We start from the raw sequence: 18,012 nt of genomic DNA on the forward strand, positions 1-18,012 counted from the left end.
ATATATATTTTATATACATATATTATATTGTATTTATATATATATATATATATGATTGTGTGTGTGTGTGTGTGTGTGTGTGTGTGTGTGTGTGTGTGTGTGTATGCATGTACGTATGTATGTTTGCATATATATACATCAGAGGAGGATAATAATCTCGAAACTTATATTTTTTTCAACAACGTTAATGCTCTTTACAACTCTTAAACATGTCTTGAAGCTCATTAAAATCTTGAAATAGAAATTCTGCATATAATAATAATAATAACAACAACAACACAAAGAAAGAAAGAAAGAAAGAAAGGAAGGAAGGAAGGAATGGAATGGAATGGAATCGTCATACTTTAAAATAACTGATATTGAATTTGTTTATATCTTGCACTGTAAATAGAATGTAAAAATATTTCTATTAACGACCATGTGTCTAATATCAAAGGAATTAAATTCACTTCTATCCTAAAATTCACTTTCTTGTGAGCCGTCCTATTTATTTATTATGCTTTATCATAGTCATAATCACCCATTCTCCCCCTCCTCATCCCCTTCATCCCCTTCATCCCCTTCATCCACTTCATCCTCTTCATCTTCATCTTCATCATCAACATCACTATCAGCATCATTATTCTCCTCATTTTCATCCTGTATGAAATTTCATCATTATTGTCATTGTCGTTGTTGTCATCATCATCATCATCATCATCATTGTCATCGTCATCATCATTATCATCATCGTCGTCATCATCACTGTTATCATCATTGTCATCACCATCGCCATCATCATCGTCATCATCACCATCACCATCATCATTCTCATCATCATCATCATCATGATCGCCATCATCCTCATCATCATCTTTATGATCATCGTCCTCTTAACATTCACCTTTCCATGTTTAGAGGAATCAGATGAGAGTATGTTAAAGCAGAGTTGTTTTATAGCTGGATGCTCTTCCTGTCACCAACCCCCAACCAGTTTATTGATCAATCACCAGCCCAGACGTGTTTTATACAAGAAAGAAATAACATTCATGATTTTGTCCAATAGGCAGGAACTATTCGAGGTCGATTTTGCCTTTCATTCTTTCAAGGTCGATAAATTAAGTACCAATTGCATAGTGGGATTGATCTAACTGACTGGTCCCTTCCCCAAAAATGTCAGGCCTTGTACCCATAGTAGAAAGGAAAGGATTATTATTATTATCATCATCATTATTATTTTCTCTATTCATTAAATGTTTAGTTGCTGGCATCAAAGTCATTTTTTCCTCCCTACCTCCTGGCTTCATTGATCCCTGTCTTAACCAAATTTTGAAACTTGTTAATTAATATATATTAGATTTATTTATTAATTTGCTTATTAATTCATTGATTTATTTATATAACATAATGATTTAATCATTTAATGTTTAAAATATTTCATACATAAATGAAACACGCACAAATACGTCTTTAGAGGCTTTACACCAAAATGACAGGCATTTATACTTTCATCAAAAGCGTCCAAACCACTCTTTTATGATTTTTTATGTTTTTTTTTTCTTTTTGTTTTTGGCTTCATTTTTCTTTTTGTTTGTTTTCACGCTGGAGATTTTTTCCTAGAAATTTGTGCATCTCATTATTTTTCAAGTCTTAGCTATTATATTCTCAACACTATAATGTCCTCTATTAAAATTCTTTTCACTCTTCATTTTATTTCCTGTGTTAACAATAATAGAAAACAATAGACATCTGATAAAACTGTCCAACAGGAAACTTTGAAACTTAATTCAGTATAAAGTAGATTTATCATGACTTTCTTATTTTTGCAGAATATTTCTCTATAGCTGTTAACAAAGTATTATATTTCAATAAAGTGTGAGGTGGAAGGGCAGGGGGAAGACGGCAAAGAAACCTGTTTGCTCTGATTAATTTCGTTTAAATTCTATGAAATATCAAGAGTAAAATATTCTCCAGAAACTTTATATAAATATTTCAACCGTTTCTTTTTTATTTTTCTTGTTTATTAAACTTCGTCATGTTCTATTGTAATATTATTTCAACTTTAAACATCAAAATGGGAGAATGTCTTTATATTTAGTTTCAAAATATATTTAATTTAGAAATAATTGAGAACAAAAAAAAAAATAATGCAGATTGTTTCTGAAGTATTCTTTAATGTATTTCATCTCACAAATGATTTTTAGCTTAATCTGTTTATGATTTAGAAAAAGAAAAGAAAAAAAAATAATAATAAATAAATAAAAAGAGACAAGTAATGGAAAAGTTTATTTGTAACATATCGAATTGAAAAAGAAGAATTATTTCATAATCATCACCATCATCATCATCATTGCCATCATCATCGTCGTCTTCATAATTATCATCTTCATAGTCATCATCATCATCCCTGTCATCATCATCATCCCTGTCATCATCATTATCCCTGTCATCATCATCATCATCATCATCATCATCATCACCATTTAACGTGTTTCCCATACTGGCAAGGGTCGGACAACTTGACGGGATCCAACAAGCCAGAGGGCTGCATTAAGCTCCATTTCCATAATTTGAAAATAAAGATATTGTGTTTATTCAACAGTCTTAACATGCTCTGACAGATTTGAATGTGCAGACTGGATTTCTTTCTTTCTTATCTGTATTTATTTGTCATTGGAGAACATCTACCCCCTTGAGGGAAATGTGTTTCCATAAAAGACACTTTGCAACACTGCAGTGTTTCGTCCTCATTGTATGTCTCCTTTATCAAAGCTCCTCCCTTGAACCAATGAATCTAACAAGAGCATGAGCTCTCGTGCATAGGAATCAAGCTCATGCTCCTGTTAAATTCATTAGTCCAGGAGGTTATGATACAAAGTTATTTTCTAAATTCTTTATCATTTTCAAAATTAATTGAAACAAAAACAATGTATTTCAAAAGAAACTTGGTATCGAAAGGGATTCAATATAGAATTACATGTTTTGTCCAAAAGCTAAACAGTCCAGCAGTTTATTTCCTGGACAAATATCCCACCCACTTGTTTTACTGTTGTCGATCATAACAGAATAATCAGAGATGAGTAAAATTAATCCGTCTGTCTAGAAGAAAATTGTATTTAGCCAAATACAGTGAAATAGTTACCAAATCCTAAGGAAGTATCTAGGATATTTTACGATTTTACAAATGAGCTCTCTAGCTTTCTAGAATTACAAAATTCCCTTCGTCTTGTGGAATGTGAGATTACCAGCTCTGATAACCACACAAGGAGGCAGTACTTAATTTATTAAGTCCTCATTGGATGATATTTCAGAAAGAGGTTGTTTAGTTGTATTCTACTCTCTTCTCAACACTAAACACATTTTTAGTCTCAAACCAAATGTTAGAAATCATGAAATTTTTTTTATCATTTATTGATCATTATTTGATAAAACTTGATAAACTTATTTTATTTGAAACTTATTGTAACTATTTACTTTTTCTTTACTCAACTTATTATTTTTTTTTTCTATTTCTTTCCAGAGTTTGATGAACTCTTTGGCTCATGGATCAAGGAAGTTTGAACAATACCACTGGCTCTTCTATTTTTCTTTGTCATTGTGCGCAAAGTGAAACCTTTTCTTTGCGATAATACAACAAAATATCATCACTATCATTTTTATCTATATGTGCAATAATATGTCTGTTAAGTTCATCTCCTTTTCCCTCATTTTCTGGGGCCTACAGTTGTTTGCTTCAGCATTACGTGAGTTAAATTTTCATGTTTTAGAAGAAACCGCCGAAGGCACATATGTTGGAAATGTTGCCAAAGCTTTTACTCGCCCCACGCATGGTGACTACTTGTTCAAATTTCTAACGCAAGGGAACCAATACACAAACCTTTTCCATATTGGGACAAACTCAGGTATTATAACTACTGCTGTACCGATTGATCGAGAACATATCTGTGATAATGATATTGGGGGTCACACCTGTATTGTAACTGTGAGTGTCGCCGTACAGTCTTCATCCGATCCACGTTTTCTTGATATGATGAATATAAAAATAAATATCGATGACATAAATGATAATGCCCCATTATTTGATAAAGATGAAATTGCTCTTGAAATCAGTGAATCAACTCCTGCTAATACGAAATTCCCAATTGAGGACGCCTATGACTTAGATACAGGAATCGACAATTCCATTAAATACTATATACTTTTAAACGATCGAGATAAGTTTACATTACTTCAAGAGAATGGCTTTTTAGATGGCTTGCAGTTGAAACAGAAATTAGACCATGAAGAACAGGACTTTTACCAGTTAGTTATTGTAGCCAAAGATAATGGCACTCCTCAAAGAAGTGGTAATGTAGTTGTAAATATAACTGTACTTGACGCTAATGATAATGCCCCTAAGTTTGATAAAAAATCTTATACTGTTTATATACATGAAAATCGCTCCATATTATCGACAATTCTTACATTACACGCTGAAGACTTAGATTCAGGTCCAAATGGCCAAGTAGGATATAAACTTCATCACAGAACATCTTCGAAAATTAAAGAAATTTTTGATGTTAATCAAACAACAGGAGAAATTCATCTAATTAGCAGAGTTGATTATGAAGATAGACCTAGATATTCCTTCAATGTCATAGCTTATGATCACGGTGCTATCGTCCAGTCATCAACTGCTTCAGTCAATGTCTATGTAGTTGATGTGAATGATAATAAACCTGAAATAATAATCAATCTCCTGTCACTTGGTTATGCGGCTAATGTGTCTGAGTCTGCATCCAAGGGTAAGTTTATTGCCCACGTATCAATTAACGATCGAGATCAAGACCAAAATGGAAATGTCAGTTGTTCTGTCAATGATCACCATTTCAGTCTGCAGATATTTTCTATTAAAACCTATAAAGTTGTTGTTGCAAAACCTCTAGACTTTGAAAAGACCTCCGTTCACAATGTGAGCATCCGATGTCATGACCATGGTACCCCACAGCTTCACAGCGAGAAAAGTTTTTTAGTCATTGTCGCAGATAAAAATGACAATCCACCAGTATTTGAACAAACTTTGATCAAAACCCCAATTACAGAGAATAATAATTTTCATGATTATGTAACGAAAGTCACTGCCAAGGATAACGATACTGGAATCAATTCAGAGATACATTACGAACTTCATCACGATGCTCACTCTTGGTTTAACATTGACCATCGGACTGGTGTTATAACTGCGAATAAACAATTTGATAGAGAACAAAATGCTGAGATTAAATTCAGAGTTTTAGCAATAGATTCTGGTAGTCCTCCTCTTACAGGAACTGCCACTGTTCATTTAAATATTCTAGATATTAATGATGAAGCACCCCAGTTCAAAAGAGGGTATTACAAATTTCACGTGAAGGAAGACCAAGAACCATTTACGTTTATTGGGAGAGTTGATGCTCAAGATTTAGATCATGGAGAAAATGGTCGGATTAGGTATTGGATTTCAAAGAACTATGAAGCTCCTCAACTTTTTATGGTCACTGATGGTGTTTTAAAGACTAAAGCCAGATTAAGCCGCATGAAAGGTCAGAGATATGACTTTCTTGTTGTTGCCGCTGACCATGGCAAAAAACCATTGAGTTCCTCAACAAATGTCACTGTAATTGTTGATGACGTCAATGATAACTACCCGTATATTATTTACCCATCCGATACCAACAATACCATTTCAGTGATTTACGATATGACTCCAGTTGACCGACCTATTTCACGAGTGATAGCTCTAGATGATGATGAGGGGGAAAATGCAATGTTATCCTATTTCCTCAAAAGTACCCCTGAAACAGCTGGTCTTTTCAGAATTAACCATACTTCTGGGGAAATAATGCTTATTAAAGACAGTGATATAAGAATATTCAGCAAATCCTATAAATTACCAATAGTTGTTAAAGACCATGGGAAGCCACCAAAAAGTACATCTGCTATTCTAATAGTAATGATGATTTTGAGCAACAGTACAGAGCTTCCTTATGGAAATGGTACTCCCGATGGCGAAAGAAATTTGACAATAGTCATTGTCCTTGCTGCTGTGACAGTTGTCCTAGCCACATGCATAGTCATTACAATATGTATAATTAAAAAAGTAGACCAAAATCGGCGCCGCTATCCTGCAAAGATGCATGAAGATGCTCGACGCAAGTCTGACAGTTCTCCAGATTCGGACCGTCAAAAACACAAAAAGGAGGTCAGCTTTTCCCTTGATGGAGCAGATCCAACGAGTAAAGGTTCTGCAAATTCACTGGCCAGTAATACGACAGTCAAGAATCCTGGGGCATTCTTTGCTCCAGACCTACCATCTCTTCAAGTAAGTTTATATCAACACACTCATACATACAGAAATACATACAGAAACACATGTTTTTCAATTTATGAATCAAGTGTATATTTTCGTTTCTTTTCTATAACCTAACCCTTATATATTTACTGACATGATTATACTAAACAACATATAATTTTTGTTAAAAAAAAATTAAATTTATCACATATTAAGTTAGTGAAAAATATATCGCCAACGATTTATATGAAAACCTTTTCTTTCTCACCTTATTTAGCATGCATGAGAGCTCTTGGCTATATTTTGATTGCATCTGATGAAAATACCTGGGAGTTTCCTTAGAAAATGTGCTTTGATTTGTAAATTAAAAAGAAAATTTATATATATATATATATATATATATATATACACACACATACATAAATACATACATATATATATGTGTGTCTACATATATATTATATATATACATATATGTGTATGTATTCGCGTATGTATGTGTATGTATATGTATGTATATCTTGTAACAACAGTGAAATTTTATAAATTTATTAAAAAGAGATTTGAATAGACTTTTAATAAAGCTATCCCTTCTTTAAGCTTTAGAGTTAATATAAATTCCCTAAAATATCAATAACAGGAATGTAAAATAAATTTATCAGAAAAAGATGAGCAAATTTAGCAAGTTGAAATTTTAAATTATTATTAAGACATATAATACATACAGGACACACACACACACACACACACACACATCCATCTATATGAATACTGCATACATGCGCATGTGTGTGTATGTGTGTGCGGGTATGTGTTGGTACATGCATATTTATGATATAGACTTACATCAAATAATTTTATGACGTGCATGTATTCATACCGATATATATATATATATATATATATATATAGAGAGAGAGAGAGAGAGAGAGAGAGAGAGAGGGAGAGAGAGAGAGGGAGAGAGAGAGAGGGAGAGATACATGTATATATATGCATATAGATATATATATATATATATATACATATATATATATGTATACATATATATATATATACATATGTGTGTGTGTGTGTGTGTGTTTGTGCATGTATGTATATATGTTTGTATACATATTTAAGTAAATATACATACCCATGCACATGAATACACTCACAGAGGATGCGTACATATATAAAGCGAGCGGAATGAAAGTTTATCAAATCCAATAAACTACATGTGTGCGTGCATGTGTGTGTGTGTGTGTGTGTGTGTGTACATATAACTTTTATCATAAATGAGCTTGAATCAGATCGAATGCATCACCTTGAACACCAACACCACACCATACATCATTACCATTCCATGTAGTAAGAGTGGAGCCTTTTGGAAAAAATTATACCTTCCCAACAGATTCTTACCTTTGTTCTTAGTCCAAGATCTTTTGTTAGTTTTGCATTATCTTCTTCTTTGGTTCCTGCCAACTTTTAGCAATCATTTCTGCCCTTTACTCTCTTCTCCATATTATATAGTGTTTGTCTTCCTATGGTACCATTACTTCACTGTTAGTTCAGATAGACACATCACATTCTTTCTAATTCTGGTACAAGGCCATCAATTTTGATGGTTGGGAAGTTGATTACCTTGATCCCAGTGCTCAACAGGTATTTATTTTAGATACATCATGTTAATAACTTTTCTTATATAATGAGAAAGTTTTCCTCATCAACAAAGTCAAATATTCTAAGTTACTTTCAATTTTCCATTTTTTTTTTTTTTTTTCGTTTTTGACTTCTGTGATAGTTTTCAAAATATTTCTTCAATGTGGAGTCTATGGCAGCTTTAAGAGGTATCTTCTCCTGAAATATTTGAATAATACGTAAAAAAAAAAATTCACCCCAAATAAAAGTTTCTAACTCTAATTCAGAGATTGGAACATCTCAGAGACTGGACCAGGAGTTTCAACAGTTCTAAATACTACTACTTAATTTTGAGCATTCATTAGAATATATAATGAGTAATAGCTTTTTAAAGGTTTCATTAAAGTCTGAACAGTTATATCATCATCTTTATCATCTGTTTTCCATGATGGATTAGGTTGGAGAGTTTGGCAGGATTATCAGATCTGTAAATTACATTCTGTTCCAGCCTCTCAGTTTTGACTTGATTTCTATGGCTAAATGTTGTTCCTGATACCAACCGCTTCACAGAGTGTAACTGATATATTTTTTTAGTGGCACCTGCACTATAGAAGCTGTCTAGTCCCCAGCAAGACTAAAGAGTTTTCTAAAACCCTTTGGTACCTCTGCTCAGATGGCAAACCACTTTATATAGTACACTGAGTGTGTTACTTTTTTTAATGCCAACAGCATTCATAAGGTCACCTCGTAACTTACTGTGAAAAAAGCCTCCACCATTGAAAGATAGAATAAAAGAGTGAATCTTTTCTACTCTAAGCACAAGGCCCAAAATTTGGGGGTAGGGGGTCAGTTAATTAGATCAACCCCAGTATGCAACTGATACTTAATTTATCGACCATGAAAGGATGAAAAGCAAAGTCGACCTCAGTGGAATTTGAACTCAGAATGTAAAGGCAGACAAAATATTGCTAAGCATTTCGCCCAGCATGCTAACATTTCTGCCAACTCGCCACCTTAAAGCTAATATATGTATTCTTTTCTACTCTAGGCACAAGGCCCGAAATTTTGGGGGAGGGGGACAGTCGATTAGATCGACCCCAGTAAGCAACTAGTACTTAATTTATCGACCCCCAAAAGGATGAAAGGCAAAGTCGGCCTCGATAGAATTTGAATTCAGAACATAAAGACAGACGAAATATCGCTAAGTATTTTACCCAGTGTGCTAATGTTTCTGCCAGCTTACCACCTTAGAATAAGAGAGAGAATGACACATCTTTAAGTGGGGCATTGGGAGATGTTACAGTATGATATGGGGTGGGAGAGAAAGGAGTTATTGGTGTGAAAGGGTGAGGGTGAGAGGAGTTACAGTATGATGGAAAGAATGGATATGTATATATTCTTCTATTAAACAGCAGCATAACTATTTCAGTGTTGATTTCCATCAGCTCTTAAATAATCCACATGTAATATTTCTACTATATACCCTTATTTAGTTCACTCCCTGGTATTTTCCTTCAGTTATTTTTGTGTATTATTTATATTTCTTCCTATTTAGCATACATATTTATATTCATCTCTACGTTGAGTATTTCTATGAATCTGTCTCTCTCAGCTTTATCGTTTGTCATCATCTCAGTTAATCTCTCATCAAATTCTCGGCCTTATATTTAGCCATTTATGTCTGAATGAACAGATATCAACTTAGAACTTATCCATTATACATTGAGAATATATTCATTTTCTTTTTCTTTTTTTTAAACTTTTTTTTCTTTTTAATCTTTCATATTCTGAGAAGTCTACATGCAATTACCATTTTCTATCATATAGGGTACCACTTACATCAAGAAAAATTTCTTAATATTCAGAAAAGTTAATATTTTCTCAAGTACCATTCATTAAAAAACCCGCGCACATGTTAGCATCAGTTATGTCTCCCAAACAATGAAGCATATCTGCTATTCCAAAGGAACATTTCATATTCACCAGAACTAAGTTAATTGCATTCCTTGCTAAAGAAATATTAGCTTATTGTCAATTGGTTTGAAACATCTACAGCTCCATCTTTTGAGATATTGAATCATCATTGACAAATTGTATCAACCAAAATTATCATTATTACTATTTATTATTATTATTATTATTATTATTATTATTACTATTATTTTTATTATTATTATTTTTATTATTATTATTATTATTATTATTATTATTATTATTATTATTATTATTATTATTATTATTATTCACCAGTATTTACATTAGGGGTTCAAATCCTGCAGGGGTTAGCTTTACCTTTTATCATTTAGGCTTAATGAAAACAGAGCTACTTGATTGGAGTCAAAGTAATCAACTATCCCTCTCTTACCAAATTTTAGGCTTTGTGCCTCTATAAGAAAGAATTATCATTATTATCATCATTATTATCATTACCCACAATATACATCCCTTATATAAATATCAATGTTGTATGGTGATTACTGTCACAGGCAGGGAAACTGTACTGAACCCTCTATTACTCTGTTATAATTATAAACATGCAAACTTTAGACTATTTCTATGCATTAAACACACCACTTATGTAGATATCAATGTTGTATAGAATAGTTCTCTACATAATACAGTTTCAACATGACTTAATCTTTGTTTCTCAATGTGTAATATTAGATTTGAAAACAAATTATGACCAGATTATAACATGATGCAGCAAGAACAGAACTAACATAAAGAAAATTAACATGGTTTGGTGCATTTGTGTGTCTCTGTGTATGAGTGCATGTGTGTGTAGCATAGAATAATATGCATAGAATATACACTCCTGATATTTACCTATAAAAATATCTATTTTGAAGAAGCTTGCACATTTCCCAATATGAATGGAAAAATTATATTGTGATTGCAGCTTTATGTTAGGCACAAATTGTATGCAATTGCATTCATGCTTCAGCGAAAAATCACTTCAAACCCATTTGACTAAACAATAGAATAAATATGTCTGCTGCAGAGAACGGTTAAAAAAAAAACAACCAATATACATACATACATACATATATATATATATATATATATATATATATATATATATAAGTGAAAGTGTGCTGAGAGATCCAAAGAAAAAATAGACAGTTGATGGCAAAATTACATGAATTTTTGCATATCATAAGAAACAATGTATAAAATTAATTCATGATATTAAAGCTTGAAGAGGGAACACAAAGGTAATTTTAGCAAAGTAAAAGGGAAGTGAAAAATCCAGAACAGTTGCTATAATGATCAAAAGAAGATGGAGTTATACAATAAAATAAGAGAAATTTATGGTAAACAAGAAAAGAAAGAAATTGATCTGCGATGATAATGTAGCATGATTGATTTTATGAAATGAAATTAAATGGAAAGTTCTGTGTCTGTTACCATTACAGGCGGTTGCCATTACCTTCGTTCTTGCTACAATAATGGTAACAATGTAGTTAAAAGAGATGATGTATGCAAAAATGTCATATGCGAAAAAGCAAAAAAAAGAATCTTAATTGAAATTTAAATTTTAGTTTAAAAAAAAATGAATCTAAACCCATGTGGAAACTGTTAGCAACTCGCAACAGAAAAAGTGGGGAATCACTGACATAGAGAAAAATCTGATTTTTGTTAGCAAGCAAGGGGAGACAATTACGGGTATGTTTCAGTATATTATATCTCTTCAGCTTGTATGTATTCTGACCCAGCTTGCTGAATTTGCTGATAAAGATTCTTACATGTAGAAAATAAGTTATGAATAATAACCTTTTGGCCAATATAATTTGCATAATTAATAAGCATTATAAAATATATTGATATGAAAGTACAACTGTATCTCCCATAATTCAACTATATATTACAAAGGGAAAGTATGGGATCATATCTACATGTTTACTACAGAGAAGACTAAAAGTAGTATCTTCAAATTTAACAAAGGGAAAAGACGGGTTTATGTCCAAAGGTTTACTATAGGGAGGGCTGTAGGTATCTTAAATTTCAATAGTTACTGAAAATGGAAGGACAACCCATTTAAAGCATGTTCTGTGCTTATACACATTTGGTATAAATGTTACTGTGAAAGCATGTGGACAAGTGGTTAAAGTGTTAGAAACACACTCATAAGGTCATGGGTTCAAGTCCTAGACCAGGCAGTACACTTGTATCCTTGGGCAAGGCACTTCGTTTCAGATTTCTCCTGCCTATTCAGATGAAAATTAACACCCGGGAAATACTAATGCAATCTATTCTCCCACAATTTGTCACAATCTTAATGTTCCTTTGCGCCAAAGATGGGAGGGCCACGGAAGTATTTCAGTCTGCTCCCAACTACAGATGCACCTAAAACCCTTATCAAAAATATGACACAATCTACCAAATCATATTTGCTTGAAGTTAGGGCTAAAACATTTATTTATCTATTTATTGCATACATGTTATCTCATTTATTTAGGATTGATATACAAATATGACTATTTAACAATGCATTTTTAATTAGTCTCTCTCTAAATACAGAATCATTAGAGATCAAATATCTTAGGTAAATAGCTTTGTTAAATATTCACGAGGAGTAGCATATTTCTCTTCTGCGCAAGGATCTGCTTTTGTACTATTGATATTCTTTATTCAAGAATCTGTATGTAGGTATGTATATATATATATATATATATATATATATATCAGGCATTTCTGTCTAAATTATGTCGGTATGAAAAAGAGGCTTGATTAAATAATGGCAACAAAGATGGTAGTAGGGATAGTGTATTGACAGTGATGGTAGTAGTGGTGTTGTTGATAGTGACAGCGATAGTGGCAGTTGTGTGTGTTGGTGATGCTGCTGCTGCTGATGATGATTATGATGGTGGTGGTGGTGGTGGTGGTGTTGAGGGTTTGAGGATGATGTTGATTCAAGTTAGCATTACATTTCATTTCTAAGCTGATATTTACTGCTTCCATATGCACAATGATTCTTCCAAACTATTTAAAAGCCATAATTATATATTCATAAATGATAACCCAAAGGATTTAATAAATTAATTGTTCAAGAAATGTTCAAAGGAACTAATCCTCAATTTCAATTACCATACAAGTTATATGTAGCATTTAAAATTAGTTGCCTATTACAGGTTAAAAGAAACAAGTAGATGCAGTAATAAAATTAAATCTTCCCCCACTTTAATAGACAGCAGCCCAGGTTCAGGAAACTTTCTATTATAGAGGTTCAGAGGTGCTGTCTTCAAGCTCCAACATTTCTTAATATACCATACCAGGATCATAGTTATGAAAGATTGACCGTTATGTAAACCTCCTCGAGAAATGTGAAGACGCAGGCTGGAAAGCGGAGCGTTTTCCATTCGAAGTTGGATGTAGAGGGTTTGTAGGACACAGTGTGAGACGACTGCTGTTATCGTTAGGCCTAACTCATCGTAAGGTAAATACCACCATGAGTGATATCCAAACTACAGTGGAGAAGGCTAACCACTGGATTTGGTTAAAAAGAGACGATGAGCGATGGCTAGAGAACTATTGAGCTTTGTTTTTAATAACCAGTTGATCTAGCAAGTGGGGCCTCATATCAGTGAGGGGGTGCGGTGTGCATTGATGCCGTCGAGAGGTAGGCCCCGAAACGGCGCGCATTCTCTCCTGATGACCCTATATACTTGCTGGCTTCCGGTATGCGGAGTTCTCGACTGGTAGCACTTGCATGTGCGAGTTGTTTGCAAGACATCACATATATGTTTCATACTACTAATTATAAAATGTTGACTGCTAAGATGAGTTATTTTGCATGTCATCAGTACCCTCACAAGGCTGAAGATTTCACTGGCCAGTTTGACCATAAAACTGGTAGAATATGTAGGCTGGCTGTGGTCTATTTAAATGTTAAAGGGTGGCATTGAGTTTAGATTGACTTAGCCCTTTATTGCCCCACGGTCAATAGAATAAGTACCAGTTGCAGACAAAGGTCGATACCATTGACTCTACCCCCACTTTCCTCTAAATTTCTGGCTCTCTGCTTATGTAAGAAATTATTTTCTTCTTCGTTATTATCTTCAATTTAGTGTTTTAATTTCTGTATTGAAAGAAATAGGTTAAATAATATTTAAAACAAATAAAACAAACATAAAAACAAATAATAAATAAAATTTTTTGACAATTTTTCATATAACAAAACTCATTAAAATGTCTTGTTTTCTTTCGTTTTTATTCTTAATTTTTATTATATTTTATATATATATTTTTTGTTAACTATTAATCTTCAATTTTACCTCAAAAGCAAGCTTTTAGCTCAGAGTATGAGCCAAAGTTGATTTCAATCTAACAAAGGAGCAGCAACTGATTACTCAACGTGCTAGAACTAGCAGCTAAATCTGTCTAAAATGACAGTCTATGGTCTTAAGGAGCAAGGATACAATAGACAAGAACAAAATCTCATCTTAAATGTATTATGACTAAAAGTAAGGGTTGGAAGGTCAAAGCTAAAAAAAAAACCAATGATTGTTCAGTAAGAGCTAACTCAGGGCTAAAAAAACAACAACAATAACAACAACATTTAGTTGAATGTTAAAAGCAAAAATTTATTGATAAACTATGTTTTAGCTGTGAAATCTGTCAAAAGAAACACCGAAAAGTTATTTGATAGCTTGCCAAGAAAAAATTAAAAAATAGAAGCAAATAGGAAATAAAAAAATAAAAATTAGGTGTTTCACATTAATCTTTTAAAACCAATTTAAATAAATTTATTCTTGGTCTGCGTATGATTTAGAATTTCTTATATTTCGAGTTAATTCACAATTGAGTGAATAACATGTCTTTTATACACTAAGACTATTATTTTAAAATAATAAAAAATATAACACATTTAAATGGAAATTTTTAAAAATTATTGACGATGATAATAATAATAATAATAATAATAATAATAATAATAATAATAATAATAATAATAATAATAATAATAATAATAATAATAATAATAATAATAATAATAATAATAATAATAATGATAATAATAATAATTTGAATCAGGTCTTATATTTATAACAGGATATAACTATTATTATTATTCCATTTCTCATAATTTCTCTTTTTTTCTCCCTTCTTCTTACATCAGCCCCCTGAGACCTGGGTAAGAAAATTGCATGAAAACATATGTAGTTTCACTCTCTATACCTCATTGAACCATGTTAAACCCTTAATCTAATCTTCTTGATATACTAGCGTGATTATCATTTAACTTCTCAGTTAATAACTTTAGTGGAATGCATTGTGTTGCATTGTATCTTCTTAGTTTTTTCTTGTAAAATATGTCATACAAATTTACCAAAGAAATTTCATCTACTACCAATGTCTTCTTTCTTTCTATCTTTTTTTTTAGTTATCAAGGAGAAAATGAAATGATTAACATTTTTAACAAAAAATGATAACAACAATAATAATAATTAAATTTTGATGTTTAACAAAACCATTACTTTCAGTTTCATTTTTCAGCAAATAGTTTATAATATCATTGAAAAATAGCTAACGAATCTTAGCTTAAAGTTAGAATATTATACATATTATATTATATTTTATATATATATATGTGTATATCTTGACCTGTAAATTTCCTTTTAGGTCAAATCCTGCTTTGAAACAAAAAAATTTTTTTACAAGGATCAGCTTAATTAGATTTAATTAAACTGAGGGTTTAATATATATATTTTTTCATCACATGCAGTCAACATTATATTTATTAATTTATCAGTTTTGATCAAAATACAGCTCTTGATGTAGAAACACAGATCCACTTGACACTATGATAGTATTTTCCTTTGTTTTGTATCTACTGTTTCACTTACTTCACTAATGGAGTACTCATTCCATATCTACAGATTGTAAACACACTAACGTGAAAATATTTCATTTTTGTGTCAATGATTCACCATATTAATACAAGTACTCCTTTGATAATGAATATTTGTCATTTTCACTAATTGATGTATTCCTGCATCTAACAGCTATCATCAGTGAGAGTGTCTTTCTGTCCCACTTTTTAAACTTTATTTCAAGGTTTCATTCACTATTGTGTTAATTCTTTTTAAATCTTCAGTTCACTTACTCCATTAACGCTAATAATCTTTCTAAGACCATAATGAAAGCTAATCAGCTTTGTGAGACCAAATAGTGATTTTTGTTTGCTTTTTTTTTTTTTTTTTTTTACACTTAATGTTATTGTTTTTTTTTTGCCATTGTAATTGTTAATGAATATTGCTGATTATTAATAACATATGATACAAATAATATTCACTGTTACATATCTATATTTAAATTTCTTTTGTACTACTTTTTTGTTATTTTTTTCTTTATGATAAATGAATTTAGACTGAAACATCTAATTTTATTTTACAGTGGCCCATACATATGTTTATAGGAGTTACTCTGAGTGTGTGTGTGAGAGAGAGAGAGAGAGAGAGTGTGTGTGTAAGTGTGTGTGTATATGTATGTATGTGCAAGTGTTCATATGTGTATGGTGAAAATAATGAACAATCAACATTAGAGTTATAACTATCCACAATGGTATTACAGAAGGAAGTCATTTACCAGTAATTTCTGTATTTTTCATAATCGTTTTCCTTACTGCATCATCAAGTGATTGGACAATCCTTGGTCATTTTCTTACAAGTGCTATGGGCTTCACATGGAACTTTCTCATCATAGAATACAAAGGAGGTCTCGTATTGTCATCTTATTTCACAAAAATGTCTTATTTTTGGTTAGATATTGACAAGTTTCATGCCTATCTGGGCACTCGCAGAACAATTGTCATGATCCCGGAAGGATAAAAGGCAAACGTGGTTGCAGCAGAATTTAAACTTGAAAAAAATATTGCATGGCATTTTGTTCAATGTTCTTTCAATTCTGGTATTTTACCACCTTTGAAATAAACTAAGAAACCTAAGATGGAACAGAACATGGAATTCTAAAGTAAACAAATCCATGTTTAGTGCATGTTATTTTGGTAAGATTTAAAATAGATTTTATTTGTGAAAGAGAGAGAAATATTTTGATGATATATAAAGAATAAAAATATGAATAAAAGATTTGAAAATAAGAATATTTTAAATTGCAATTATTAATAGAAATGTCAATAAAACATGATGAATGGAGTAATGATTAATAATCACATTATTGGAAAGACAAAGTTATTTATAGGTGTATGCTTGTTTTCTGCTGTTTCTTTTATATTCCCATAGAGTGAATAGGGAAAACATATACACATCTAATGTCATGTGTTGGCTTTCATAAAGTAAATAGTTGTTTAAAGGCGTAGTGTAATTTCTATGAAATATCTATGAAATATCTAAGGTTACTAATTTGCTGGAATACATGAGCCAGAAAGATGTTGAGGAATTCACTATTTTGAAAACTGTTAATTTCTAGGGCTTGGCATTAAGACAGTGTGCTGTGGAATTGGCAAAAGGAAAGAAAATACAGCAAAATTGATAGAGGATTTCTTGGAGTTTGATGTCATTGTGGATGTCATATTACTGTTGGATATGTAAAAGAAGAGCTTATAAATTGACAGCCAATGATTGTTTTATTTTGAACTTGATAATTCAGCAGAGTAATTTAATCGAAATTTAGGACAATTTTATTAATTAGTTTTCTACAATAACATAATACTTTCTTGAAAGTGCTAATTTTGTGAATTTGTCACTTTAGAATAAGTTTATGAAATAAATTAGCTTTAAATACTCTCACATGTGATTTTAGAGGAATTTTCTTTAAATGAAATATACGATTATAATTATAAATTAATTACACAGTGTTTAAGTCACTCCAATTAGTGAAAGATCGATTTAAGTCATTCTGATTAGTGTGAGATTGATTAACAAATTCACATCTCCGTTTTTATTAGACCATACTGAATGACTTGACATTTTGAATCACTTAGTATATATTGGAAGACTTTAGTTAAAATGGATTATTAAGAGGGATGGTTCTGAAAAGTAGATCCAATGCTCATATAACGGTGTGTGTATATACATTTATATATGTATATATATATGTACGTGTATATATATATATATATATATATATATATATATATATATATA

At 31.5% G+C, this 18,012-nt stretch overlaps 1 protein-coding gene across 13 annotated transcripts in view; it reads left to right on the forward strand.

Annotated features, from left to right (window-relative positions):
* The window catches only part of LOC106872422 (protocadherin-11 X-linked), a 370,508-nt gene that overhangs the window by 261,394 nt on the left and 91,102 nt on the right, over positions 1 to 18,012 (forward strand). For 11 of the 13 annotated variants that reach the window (XM_052972305.1, XM_014919417.2, XM_052972306.1 and 8 more), the window contains one exon: positions 3,500 to 6,319. In XM_052972305.1, the coding sequence (XP_052828265.1) occupies positions 3,644 to 6,319 (2,676 nt within the window). In that variant the 5' untranslated portion in view covers positions 3,500 to 3,643. Of the gene's footprint in view, positions 1 to 3,499; positions 6,320 to 15,026; positions 15,042 to 18,012 lie in introns of all 13 variants that reach the window. The other 2 variants (XM_052972310.1, XM_014919421.2) reach the window with 1 other exon arrangement.

The sequence above is a fragment of the Octopus bimaculoides genome, chromosome 13 (assembly GCF_001194135.2).
Source record: "Octopus bimaculoides isolate UCB-OBI-ISO-001 chromosome 13, ASM119413v2, whole genome shotgun sequence".
NCBI lineage: Eukaryota > Metazoa > Mollusca > Cephalopoda > Octopoda > Octopodidae > Octopus > Octopus bimaculoides.